The sequence below is a fragment of the Lacerta agilis genome, chromosome 15 (assembly GCF_009819535.1).
Source record: "Lacerta agilis isolate rLacAgi1 chromosome 15, rLacAgi1.pri, whole genome shotgun sequence".
In the NCBI taxonomy this organism is placed as follows: Eukaryota; Metazoa; Chordata; class Lepidosauria; order Squamata; family Lacertidae; genus Lacerta; species Lacerta agilis.
Genome location: NC_046326.1, coordinates 27198528 through 27212096, shown reverse-complemented (window position 1 = coordinate 27212096; position 13569 = coordinate 27198528). Strand labels below are relative to the sequence as shown.

The following is a 13569-nucleotide window of genomic DNA, read 5'->3' as shown; positions in this document are numbered from 1 at the left end:
GAAGGCAGGGCACAGGTGTTGCTGACTGCAGTGAGACTGGGGTTCAAAGAACACGCCCTCTCTCTCTCCTTTCTGCAGACACATTTCAGGAGGGAAACCAAGAAAGCAGGGGCGATGGCTCCATATACCTTTGGTAATACAGAGAGTTTGGAGAGTGAAAAGGAGGGCTAACCAGTGAAAGCGGAGACCTGCAGTGCCAACAGAAAGATGGCTCACTACAAGACAGAGAGCAAAAAAGGGGGGGGAGTTAGAGAACGGGTTAAAACACAACTTAAAAATTGTAATAAATTCTGCAGTAATGAGCGGTTGGGGGGGGGGGGTTAAGCACTCAAAATAACGCATATCCAAAGCTTTTAAGAGAGTAACTGCACCCTCCAGTGGACATTATGGGTAAAGTTGCAAGATTTTTTTTCTCCTTGGGAGGCTTGCATGCCGGGAGTGATCTTTCCTTCCAGGATTTGCTTCCTGCGGCTATCACTAATCTTCCATGTTGCGTGAAATCTATTGTGTCAAGCAACGGCTTACACTGCCCTATTGCTTCAGGTTTCCATGCAGTCCGCTTGCAGCCTACCAAGTGCTTTCCCAATCAAATCCTCATTTAGACAGCTACCCAAAGAAAATAAACGGTTGCTAATGCACAGAGAATGAGTATTAATCTCAGGCTCGTGGGTTTAAGACCCACATTGGGTGAAAGATTCCTGCACTAGATGACCCTTGTGGTCCCTTTCCAACTCTACAATTCTATGAAATCCTTATGAAATATACTGTACAGTTTGGCAGGAAGCTAAAGGCGATGGTGAATTTGATGCCCCAGAAGCTGGTGCTAACTATCTAAATCACCCTTGGAGTAAACCTATTAAGTCTTAAGATGGTCATGGCTTGGATCCATTGATTTCAACTGGAACATGACTTAGACTGCATGGGACACGGGTGGCGCTGTGGTCTAAAAACCAGAGCCTAGGGCTTGCTGATCGGAAGAATGGCGGTTCAAATCCCCGCGACGGGGCGGGCTCCCGTTGCTCGGTCCCAGCTCCTACCAACCTAGCAGTTCGAAAGCACGTCAAAGAGCAAGTAGATTAATAGGTACCGCTCCGGAGGGAAGGTAAATGGCATTTCCATGTGCTGCTCTGGTTCGCCAGAAGCGGCTTAGTCATGCTGGCCACATGACCCGGAAAAGCTGTCTGCGGACAAACGTTGGCTCCCTCGGCCAGTAAAGCGAGATGAGCGCAGCAACCCCAGTCGTTTGCGACTGGACTTAACTGTCAGGGGTCCTTTACCTTTTTTACCCACTGCATTTCATGGCCCATTTGAATGGCCCAGTGTGCTACAGTGAGAAACAACAGAATACCAACAACTAGAGGCAAACTGATTTGCCTCTGCATCCAATGTTTCCCTTTCTAGAGACAAGCAATTATCTTCAGTAATACAGTGCACATTGGGACATTATACAAAGAAAGGGTGCCGCAAGACAGAGTTCTGGGCAAAAGGGTTCTCTGCATCAAATCAAATGAAGGGTTGAAGGACAAGGCAACACAAACCCCCTCGCTTGTTTCACTTGGGTTTCTTCTTCCAACAAAAATGAATGCATGCTTGTGCAAATTCTGCCTTTAGTTTCACTAACCTTCTTCTGTTGTCTCCAAAGCACTGAATTCTGGGTGGAAAGCTTTTCAAGGTGGCGACCTGCCATCTTTCACCTTGCAAACCACAAGATTCATTGACATTTTCAATGTGTGCTGAATTAAATTGTTACCCAGAGCATATCCCTGGCTCTTGGAATTGTAAACCAGATGGGACCATGTGAGGATTGGAGAGGAGGCTCGTGCTCTTTCCAGGGGTGGCTCCCGAGACGTACCTCCCACCAAAGAGTGCTTCATTGCCAAAGCCACCTGCTGCACACTGGGAGGTAGTGCTATTTTTAAAGCCTTCCTGGATGAAAATAAGGATTGACGGGATTATTTAATGCTCTTCTATGAAAGAACCCCCTTGAAGGTCAAACTTACTTGAGCAGGAATAAAAACACACTGCACATGATCAACAGATTCTCAGCCTTGCATGAGAATTCTTGCTAAGGTGGTGAGGAAAAATATGGATGTTTCAGAGTCACGCATTTCCAGGCAAGCAGCTGCCAGACTGGCTGCTTGCTCACAAGTAGCCACAACAGAAACCAGCAAGGACAGGATGCAGGCAGGTAAGGGTTGGGCTGATAAAAGGCCCCAAACCTTTAAGGCTCCTCCTGAAGGCTTCTAAGCATCAGGGGCTATCATGGTCAGGAAGGATTCATAGAAGCCTAAAGCAAGCAGTGGTTGCCTTGGAGGATGAAGTTACCTGTTAGGGAGTGGTGGTCTGGGCTAGGTACAACCCCCCCCCCAATAAACAGGGCCTCTCTACTCTGGCAAGAAGACACGAATCCAACCTGCTCTGGAAGGAAGGAGTTACAGGTGGGTAGCCGTGCTGGTCTGCCATAGTCGAAACAAAATAGAAAATTCTTTCCAGTAGCACCTTAGAGACCAACTGAGTTTGTTCTTGGTATGAGCTTTCGTGTGCATGCACACTTCTTCCGATACGGTATCTGAAGAAGTGTGCATGCACACGAAGAAGAAGTGGTATCTGAAGAAGTGTGCATGCACACGAAAGCTCATACCAAGAACAAACTCAGTTGGTCTCTAAGGTGCTACTGGAAAGAATTTTCTATTTTGTTTGGAAGGAAGGAAGCAGCTTCCCTAGCACTGAAGGGTCTTTTCTAAGGTCACTGAGGCTACAGGTACACGACAAAGATGACTTAACCATCTACCAGCAGTAGCTTTGCAGCATACCTGCATTATTTGTCACAGACTTCTGAGTGGCACTTGAACTGCAGGTCCCCACAACTGACCCCCATCCGCAGCAATGGAGTGACAGACACACAGACACCACCAAGTAGGTTTTAACCTGGCTTCATTAATTGTTGAGTTGTACATCTGACTTTTGTGGGACTGTTAGGTTTGTTTGTTTTAATAGCACAAGACACCTCAACTCTTGATCATAGCATTACAGTACAAATTAAAAAATAAAAATTAAAAATAAACCGAGCACATCCGCCCCTTAACAGTGTGGAGAAAATGAGAATCTAAGTATTTACAAGGAATGGGTGGGAGTGCCACAAAAATATTTACATGAAAGAGCATGAGTTCATCGGCATATACATTTTACACCAGTTTTCACACACAAAAGTGTAAAAAGAAGAAGAGAGAATAAAAAATAAGACACTATATAAATTAAAGAGAGGAGAACACTTGGAGATCACCCAAGACTTCCCTGGGATGGTTCTCTCATGTGGCTCAAAAATGACTCAAGTTTTCCACAGCAGGAAAATAAACGGCACAACAACCATTTCTTGTTCGTTTTGCACTGGAACTACACACTAAAAAAACTTACTGAAGACGCTGAAGTTACTGAGCACATGTTAAAACTCTTCCATGCCCATCGCCTCAGTTTCCGTAGCACAAGGGTCTGGAGAAAATGTCATGCCGAAGCCACCTTTAGAAAGGAAAACAGAAACCCAGAACCTACCACTCTGTTCCCTGACTTATAATGTCAACACTTTGTCATCAACGTACCTAAGGAGGTGAACTGGGGGTGGGGTGGGAAGAGTATGAAAGGGCCCAAAACTCGCTCTTCCGAAAGGGATCAGAGTTCAAAGTGGGTTTTGGCTTTGTGTGGCAATTTCTGCCACGGCTGTGCAATTCTTGATGAGGACCCCCCCCTCCGAGGAATAAGCCCCCTCCCCGGTTTTGTCTGCAAAGACATAGGCACAATGTTTTCACTGTCCTCTGCATAAAATTTTAACCTGATTGTGAGGGGAGTGTGGCTGGTAGCTGCTGCCTCTGCGCAACTACCTGGCTGGACAGGACAAGGAGATGTCTGGGCCAGGAGTGGAGCTGCGTGAAGTGGGACACCGGGGGTGGGGGGGTACAGTAGACACAGAAGCGAGGACAGCAAGAGGAAGAACTTTACAGAGGAGGAGCAGGAAGAAACAGGTGCAGACTGGGGAGTAAGCAGGGTTAAGGAAGGAGGAGGAACCAGGAAGGGAAGTGAGAAGTACCTGCTAGATCTGCTCAAGGTGCCTATCATGAGCAGGACCCGATTCCCCTCTGAACAGACAGGGAAACTCAGGAGTTAAGACACATGCACCCTAAATGCATGGGAAATTCAAATCTGGATCTCCAACGGTGGAAAAAAGCAAGTTCCGCTGAAAGTTCAGCAAATGGCAATTAAGGTAAAGGCAGTGAGTGACAAAAAGGAACAGGAACCTGCCAGGTGAGGCCAGAGGTCAGGTTGCTACAGGTGACAAAGGGCTGAAATTTATAGCTGATTTAAGTTGCATTCCTCATTTAGCCTGTCTTCCCTTGCAGGCATTCCTCAACTCTTCCACTGGTATGAGAGGTTACCTGACCACTTCCTTCCTGCTTGCTATTCCCTCTGTGGTGAGAGCAGAGCTGTGGTTGGGTTCAAACGCACAGAAACATGGAATGGGGCAAGAGACTTTTCTCTAATGGTTAGAGAGTCCCAAAATTAACCACAGCACATGAGAAGGACTGCATAGTTAATTTTATGGCTTTCTTAGGTGAGGGAAAGAGGGTTTTGTTTTGTTTTTTAAAGGTACCAGCTACTCAAGTGGCAAAAATGCACAGGGAAAGAGGGCGATTGTCACTGCTCCTTCAAGCTTAGGAAACAGTTCCGGATTTAATCGCTTCCTTTTACACTCAACACTGTACTGCCACACCATTGCACAACACTTTCTGGACCAACAGCCTCCAAGTCATGTTGATGATTAGACATAAACAGAGCCAAGTGAATTGGATTAAGCAAGGGGTGATAAAATTCAATGACATGATTTTGAAACTGCTCTGACAAAATGGTCTGGCTAAGGCAGGCTTCCTCAACCTCAGCCCTCCAGATGTTTTGAGACTATAATTCCCATCATCCCTGACCACTGGTCCTGCTAGCTTGGGATCATGGGAGTTGTAGGCCAGAAACATCCGGAGGCCGAGTTTGAGGAAGCCTGGGCTAAGCGGACTCAAGTAGGCTGTTTAAGCACTGTTATGGGAAATATAGAAAATGGTAGAATTCAAAATCTAACATGTGTGGGCACGTTATCTCTACAGGGGGATGAGATTTGTGAGCTGAGGGAAATTTCAGAGTTTGCTTAGGGCTGCCACAATGTATTATGATTTACAGGAAGTTGGCTTGGTCCTGATCTTACCTGGAGGGTAGATAATGTAAGGCTGATATATGGAGAGGATACAAGGAAAATTAAGGCTTTCATGAAGACAGAGGCTTGTCCTGTAGCCCTCGCTACCTGAACCTCAAAATATTCTCAACATAATGGGATGTGCCTGCTGGAACTCTGGACAGAACCTCAATAGAGAGCAACACAGCCATTGCAAGAGGCCGAAGAACTTTACATGGCTGGATGCCAAAATCAAATGGACCTCGGGGGAAGTCTGCAGGCCACAGCAAGGCTTCTTCTGCTTGTCTGCACAAAGGAGGACGGCTAATTTGATCGCTTGTAGAAAGCAAAACAAGCTTGCTCCATACAACTGCCAAACTGGAATGGCCCTATTTAGAGATTTCTCCTTTCAACTGCAAAACAAAAAATGCTGAACTTCCTTACCAGGGCAGGGGGAAGGGGAGGCTGAGGTAAACCTGGCTCACAGTGAGTTTTCTGGCCACTAAATTTATATTTAACACAGTCAGGAGCAATGCCCCTAAAATAATAATTACAAAATCATGAAAATAATCAAAACCAAGAGAGACAAGCTATTCTTATTGTAACAACCTCTGACAAAGTTGGGAAATCCAAAGAACGAAATGACAAGCTGTCTTTGAGAAGTGCTTTGTGCCCTGTAAAATATTTCTCTTATCATTTTAAAGATGGAATGCTGTTGGACAAAAACTTCAGTTCCAAGGTGGTTTGATCCAATTCCTTTCTTCTGGTGCTAGCGGAAAGGGCCTAGGGCAGAGAGATGCCCCAGCTGGATACTTCTTGTGGACTTCAGCCCTGATACAGAGTTTCGTCGTTCAAGAACAAGAAAACACACTGCACCTTGGGCTGGGCTCTGGACATTCTGCATCTCATTTCAAGTTCATAAAAACCAAGCAAAACCCACTGCATCTTGCCTACTGGAATGTCACGTGTTTCCATGGTGGCTGCATGGCAAGAGCCTTCATTGCAAGGTGAAGTGGGAATCCTGAGGCATCTATTGGTTCCTGTTCCAGCAAGGACAACATGTTTAAAAAGCACTGCATATTCATATAACTTCACTAGAAAAGCAAACTAATACACTATTCTTGCTTCCACAGGGATCTTTTTAAAAAACAAAGCAAAACATGGGAGATAACAATGCAATGATGCATCGACGGCAGCATGTGGAGAATCAGCAGTCTAAATTCACAGAGTATGGTTTGCCTTACTGACATGATGAGGGAGGTGCATATGGTGGAGGACTTGGTCACTAAATCCACACTTACATGCCCAGGCTCTTGTCACGACTCATAGATAACCAGCAATGATCAGGGAACTGCCAGGCAGAACTACAGATTTACTTTGTTAACTGATGACGGAGATTAGGCTCACGGGAATGATATGTAACAGGGAGGTTAAACAGCTTATCTCTTGTTGAAATTCCAGGGCGGTGGGCCAGAGCCCAACTCTTCTGCCACTTCGCCATTTCAGTTAGACTCACCTAGCAGAAAGGGTCTGCTATGGGAAATGCACTTGCTGTAAGAAGCTAAGAAATGCAGCTCTCGCTTATCAAACCAAAGCACCATTTACAACAATATCAATGCTGAGTTTCTCTCTTCCCCAGACCCCCACCCTGGATTTCTCAGTATTTGATGAAGTAGTTTGTTATGTGTTTTAACTTTACCTTTTAAGAAAAAAGAATTTACCTGGGTAACACCTCTTTCCCAGCTACCAGTAGGGTCACATCTTACTGCTATCAATGGACATATTTCTTATTAAGGTTGAAGCTAAGAAGCACTGGAAGAACATTTTAGCAGAAAGGTACCATTGCTTAAAAAAATCAAATCAAATCTGGGATTGCAGAAGGGAAGAAATAATGTGAAATAGTCTTTTCCCAGAGTTTGGTGCATTAAGCCTAAAAGAACCAAATTAAAATATTTACTAAATCTTGCCATTCAATAAATCTCTCTCTAGTGATCACATACAAGGGAAGTATACCTGGAGAAGAAATGTCTGCATCATCCTATCAATACATACATCATGCACAGGGCTCTGAAGCAAAGTGTCAAAGCTATGGGAAATGCCACTGTTTAAAATCTAAGGAAAGTGAGAACCATTTACAGCATGACCCCTGAATCTCAATCTCTGTTTCTGCTCTGCCTGGAGACTGATTTGTGTCTTCGAGGTTAACAAAAGCCCGCAAGACTGCTGCAACCTACTTTTTAGACCATGTGAGATAAAACTATACATTTATGATATAAAAAACAGTAAGCGGCACGGGGGCTGGAGGGGAGGGAGCTGAGGGGGCGCTAATGGAGAGGGAATTGCTTTGATGGGGTACTTTGTGTGTGTGTATCACTGAAAAAATAAACCAGTCCACTGTCCAGCAGAGGCTGCTTACACTCTATCCCTTCTGCCCCGGAGCTCACTCTGCATGGATCTCAGTCTCGGGCCTCTGCAGGCAGAGCTCTGTGGGCAGGAATGCTCCCTGGCCCAAGGCTGTGGCGTAAGTCCTACTATGTGGATGAGCCAAGGGAGGGACCAAGCCCCCTCCTGCAGCGTAACCCCCTCTTTGGTGCTGAGGCATGGTATGGTAGTCATCCAAGTTATCGTACTGGGACACCACCGTCATAGTGCTTTGGCGCTTGCCAAGGGTTTGGTACGGGTAGATGAGGGCAGCGTCCCGCTCTATGCTCTCGGGGTGCTGGAGCCGAAGGCTGTGGCTCCGTTCCGGCTTAGGGGGTGGTGCTGCGGGCTGTCCGTAGTGCTCGCCCTCTTTAAAGCAGTCCCGGGCGTGTTTCTCAGCAGCGGCAGGTGGCCTGGCCCGATGTCTCTCCATATCAGGCCTGTCCTCTGCCAGCTTCACCTCTTTGTGGTTCAGTCTCAAAGCATCATGGCTGGCTGGGGCGTACTTCCCACCAGAGTGCTGGTACCCGGTGGATTCTGGTGGTTCCTGGTGGCCCTTTGGTCGGTAGTCAGCATAAGGGGGCCCGTTTTTAGACTCCAGTGGCTGCCTGTGGCTGGCTTCATGGGGCAGGTGCATCCTGTGCTCAGACGAATTGCAACCCGCCTCATGCGGCTTCCTACTCCTGAGGCTGCTTTGCTTTTGAGGGAGCGACGCTTTCTCTGACTGCCCATTCCCATAGGTTGCATGGTAATGGGCTCTGTCCACGTCCGGTTCCGGGTGTGGCACATAATAGCGCTCCTCCCCTTCAGGGGGCACTACTTTGCCTGGATACTTCCCTTCCTTTCCATCAGCAACCGTGAGGAGTCCAGTTTTCCCAGGATCGGATTTGCTGCGCAGGTGAACAACGTCCACAGTCCGCAGCTCGTCCTGCAGCAGAGGGGCGACGTTGTCGTACTGGGACATGACAGGTCCTTTCACTTTCTGCCGTGCGCGGCTCTCTCGGCGGATGGACTGCATCCGGTACTTCTCCATGTCCTCCAAGTCCCAGGAGACGTACATGGGCTTGGTGTCAGGCGCAGGCGGCACATCCCTGCTAATGAAACTGTGCTCCTTGCCCGCCAGGTGTCCAGCGAGGCCTCCTCGGGGGTAGGGAGGCAGGCCAGGACAGCGATACAAACTCTTGGTCTGCAGTCGGGAGTAGGACGCGAAGTCTCTGCCCGGGAGTGGGTGCAGCGGCCTCAGCCTCATTGTGCCATAAGGGTCCAGGTCATAAAATCCACCGTCGGCCGCTGAGTAGCAGGAGGGGCTGGAGGAGCTCGAATAGGGGCTGTACCGGTAATGGACCCGCCCATTCTCAAAGTAAGGCTGCAGCTGAGTGACATGGTAATCTGTGTGGGGCTGATATGGCTTATATTGGTAGAGGGGCCTTGGGCAATACAAGGGCTCATCGTCAGGAGGCACCTCGGTGCGGGAGATAGGGACTGACCGGATGGCAGAGGGAGCAGAGACGTGGAGCGAGTGCACTCTCCGGATGGAGGGGTAGGGGGGCGTTTCCTCCACGTAACTCGTGCTCCTCATGGTGGGGCTCATGGAGGACACGTACTCCACTCGGCTGCGAGGCTTGGCGTGATGGACGGACGCGCTCTTCCCTTGAGTGGCGTAGGTGTTGTACCTGGGGCCCATGGACGTGGGGGTCTCCGACAGCGACGGATAGCCAGGGTGCTGCTCAGACTTGCTGTGGTAGAGGTGGGGCGGGATGCTTTCAGCCCTGTACTGGTGGGTGGATGTAGGCATGTGATGCACATAGTTCTCCAACACGGGGGGCTCAGGGGGGCTCTCTGGCTTGGAGTGGGAGAAATAGGCAGACTGAAGAGAGGTGTGTTTTGGAGGGGGAGGTGGGGGCGGAGCTTCCTCCACGGGTGGCGGCAGTGTGGATGCAGCCACAAAGGAGTGGTAACTGGCAGCATTCACGGGGTCCACATTGTTTGAATGCATGGCTGCTGCAATTTTACTCTCCATCGTCCTTACAGGTGGCACCGGAGGTGTAAATCCATAGGAGGGCTGAGCTGGGACTGATTCAGACCTCAGCTGCAGTGGGGGGGCCCTGGCATTCTCTCGGGGTTTTTCCAAGTGGCCTGGGTGAAGTGTGACATGAGGGGTGGCAGAAGTGCACTGGATCGTGGCACTGCCCTCGGTGACGAAAACAGTGGCTGGCTCAGCTGATCTAGGCTCGGGCAGCTTCTCAGGAGGTGCCTCTCCTCGTACCTGGTGTGAGAAAGAACAGCAAGCGTTAGTTGTGACCTCAGCATACTCTTGAGCAGGACAGAGACAGACTTTGGTGACAAGTTGAACTGGTTTCTTTAGCTGGAATGGAACAACTTCACTGACCCTGCTCCTTGCTGAGCTCATGGGAGTGGGTACAAGGTCTCCTTCACAAGCCTGGCAATATGGGCAAATGACTCTTTGGCTGGCCAGTGCAATATTCTCTGCTCCCCAAGCACAGCAAGAGTTCACATCTGGATCTTAAGTAGAGCTTGCACATTCGTCACTGCCTTTCAACAGGATTGCACCACTACCATGGGCAAAGGAAATGAAACCAACTGGAGACTGGAAAAGCTCTATCTCAAAGCACATCACAATCCAAAGGCACCAGTTGTCGTCTATGGAAGGAAGTTTTTTCCTTCCACCCCTCTGTAAGTAATTACAGCCAGCAGGCAAAATAAGAACACCACCTACTGCTGAACTTGGCTGCTACATGTCTGCTTCCTCTGTTATGACAACCCCAAGCATCAACCAACTGAAAGCTGACATTCTCTATGGCTGACTTTCCCCAAAACCTCTTTGTCAAAGTTTTGCTATGTCTAGGAACTTCACTGGCAACAGGCAAAAAGTTCTAAACCCCATCCCACCCTGCGGGGCAAATCCAACCATTTCCTGTCTCTGAGGAGAAGAAAGCAAATTTAAAAACCAGCAGAGACAGGTAAACAGTGGTGAAGGCTGAGAATTAGCGATTTTGCCTAAGGTTTTCTCCATTAAACACAATAGGCATAATCTATTCTCCTAAGACTTTCCGGCTGGGCAGAGAGGGTGGAACAGGAACCTGTGGATTATTTACCTGGCTGAAGCCAATGGAAGCTTTTGTGGCTGCAGCTGGGGCTTGCCCCACAGCTGGCTGATGGTCCCCTGGTCTGTGCACTGGAGCTTGCTGGCTGCCAGCCAGAGTGTGCTGAGCAGCCATGAGCGGTGCTTCTCCCCATGTGCTGCTGCTGCTGCTGGTGACTGTGGTAGGCTGAGGAGGAATATTCAGGCTGACTACTCCAGGATCCGTTTCTGTTGCTGCCGTCTGGTTCTTTATCATCATGTATGCCAGGACGGTGGCAGCTGCTTTCTCCCCAGCAGTGACAGGAGGGAACTGGGTTTTGTCTGCTGTGCAGACAGGAAAGTGGAGCTTGCTGGCATGAGTTTGGGTCTTGTCCAAAGGGAGGCAAGTGTGGAGATGAGGGTTCTCCATGGGTATCTCTGCTGTAGGTGGTTCTGATTGAACAGCTTCTCTTGCACAGGGATGATGATGATGAGGTGGTGGTGGTGGAGGAGGAGGAGGGTATTTCTGGTCCTCAGGCGTAACAGAATGAGCAAGGTGGTGGTTGTCTCCCAACATACAAGGATGGAAGTGGGTGTGGTCCCAGCTCATGTTAGTGCCACTGTGAACATCTCCAGGCATTTCAGGAGGGAGGAGGGGGTGGTCCCGATTTCCAGGTGTGCCATGTAAGTGATTGCTGCCCTCAGGCATGCCACTGATTTGAGGTGCCTGGTCTACAGGTAACCCACTTCTGTGGTGCTCTCCAAGTGCAGCTGCCTGAAAATTGAGCTGGTTCTCTGGCAAAGCAGCATAGAGGTGGAGCTTTTCTGGAGTGATGCCAGAACACGGATGGAACATTTCTACAGTTCCTCCGCTTTCAGTCTCTGCCGCACCGGTACAGTCAGAATGAACGTCTGGCTTCTTCTGGGACTGAGCAGAGGCTTGTTGGGCAGACTCTGCCAGGGCTAAGGCTAGAATGCGTGCAGCGTTTTTCGGAGGAGGAGGAGGAGGGACAACAGAGACAGAATTGACTGGAACAGGATCCTGGGGGGAGTCGAGGGCAACTGCTCCTAGTGGGAGGAAGGGTAGAAAAACAAAAAGAAGAGAATGATTTACTTTATCCTGTAAGGAGAGCGAGAAATTCCTATAGACCATTATAAAAAAATAGATTCTTCCAACATTTCACAGTGGCAACTCCTTGGCGTGACAAAGTGCATCTTCTGTCATACATGCAAACAGGACAGCAGTTCGGCGTGAAAAGCGCAAGAGATTGTCTAAAGTTTCCTGTTGCATTCCTAGAGAGCTAGGCAGCAGATAATGCAGAAAGAAAAAGTCAGAACCTTTTGATGGGATCTTGTGCACAATTTAATTTCAGGTTACTTTTGGCCAAAAAAAGGTCCCTTCTTCAAGTGTAGCCAGATTTATTTATTTATTATTTAATTTTTTTAAAAGTTAAAAATAAAAGAGTTTATCAGGTGGCATATTGATTTGCAAGGATTGCAAGAGATCATTTCACGTTATGAAAGAGTGGAAAGATATAGGGATATATAAAATATTCAAGCATTTTTTTTGCGATGTAAGGAGGCCGCAGAGAAGCTTTGGGTTCCTTCAAAGCTTCCTATTAGGACCCGAGCAACCTCCACATGCTCTGGAAGACACGCACTCTGGATTTCTATTACCAGATTGTTTTCCCCCCTCTCTTTTTAAAGGCACGCAGAGAAGCGAGAGAGCTGGTCGCTTGTGAATTTAAAGAAAGAATGGAGGAAAGCACACTGTACCTGGCTGTGTCTGTGCAGAAGGTACAGGCTTACTCTGGCTGCTGTTCAGGGGTTGCTCCACCTCTTCTAGAAGCTCCGGCTTCTTAGCATCTCCTTGACTCTGGAACTCCAGCTGGCATCCTTCATTTGCTCTCCCCTCAGTGGCCTTCAAGGGGGACACCACCAGGTGGGGTGGGGACCTGCTTGTGGCTTCACTGGTGCCAGACATCCCTTTGGCCCAGTCTGGAGGACCTGCACTCCCTGCTCCCCCTCCGATGACAACGTCCGGCATGTGGCTGGGCATGGCGAAGGAGATTGGCTCCAACAAACTCAGTGGCGGAGACTTGAAAGGCTTTCGCCCCATCTTGGGGGAGAAGGCATGGGCGACATTTTCAGAGAAAGATATGGGTTTGGAGGGTTTCTCTTCTGTTGGGCTCAAGTCCAAAGTGAAGAAGGGACTCATGGTCTTCTCCTGGTAGGGGGAAACTGGTTCTGAGCTGGTGGCGCTGCAAGGGGTGTGTGACTGGCTGCCCGAGTCTAGTTCCTTCTTAAAGGTGTTTTGCTTATCTTTATTAAAGTCCACTGACTCCAAAAGGGAGGTGCTGCTGTCGAGACATTCAGACTCTGCTTTGGGCGGGCTGCACTGAAAAGACATGGGATCAAAATCCAGGCTAGCCACACCGATCTCAGGTGGGCTCAGGTCAACGTCTTCTGCTGACCTTGGAGAGATGAGAGCTGGGACGTGGATATGCCCCTCATCCCCGTCACTCTCGTGGTCATGGGGCACGTTATCGTAGGAATTGCAGCGGTTCATGTTTCCCAGGAGCTCCCCATTAAAGGAAGCAGACAATGCATCACTGCTAGACCTTGGTCTTCGGGGTCGAAACAGTTTAGATTCGCCTAGCAAAGAAGAGAGCAGATGCCCATTAATATATTCATCAGGTATATAAACTACAAGCATTGTTCTATTTTCTTCCACATCTCTGTAACCAGAATAAAGATTGTGCTCAAAGGTTTGGTCCCATGTGTTTGGAGTCAGGATCATTTCTTCCTTTGCCACACCCCAAACTATATCCCAGTTATTCTTTCTGCTAGAACTGCT

At 48.6% G+C, this 13569-nt stretch overlaps 1 protein-coding gene across 7 annotated transcripts in view; it reads right to left on the bottom strand.

Moving 5' to 3' along the window:
• Window positions 1–5905: 5905 nt before the first annotated feature.
• ARHGAP32 (Rho GTPase activating protein 32) overlaps window positions 5906–13569 on the bottom strand; it is a 143827-nt gene continuing 136163 nt past the window's right edge. For all 7 annotated transcript variants that reach the window (XM_033171638.1, XM_033171635.1, XM_033171637.1 and 4 more), the window contains 3 exons: window positions 12489–13367; window positions 10747–11780; window positions 5906–9896 (listed from right to left, as the gene is read on the bottom strand). In XM_033171638.1, coding sequence (XP_033027529.1) covers window positions 7650–9896; window positions 10747–11780; window positions 12489–13367 — 4160 coding nt within the window. In that variant the 3' untranslated portion in view covers window positions 5906–7649. The remainder of the gene's footprint in view (window positions 9897–10746; window positions 11781–12488; window positions 13368–13569) is intronic.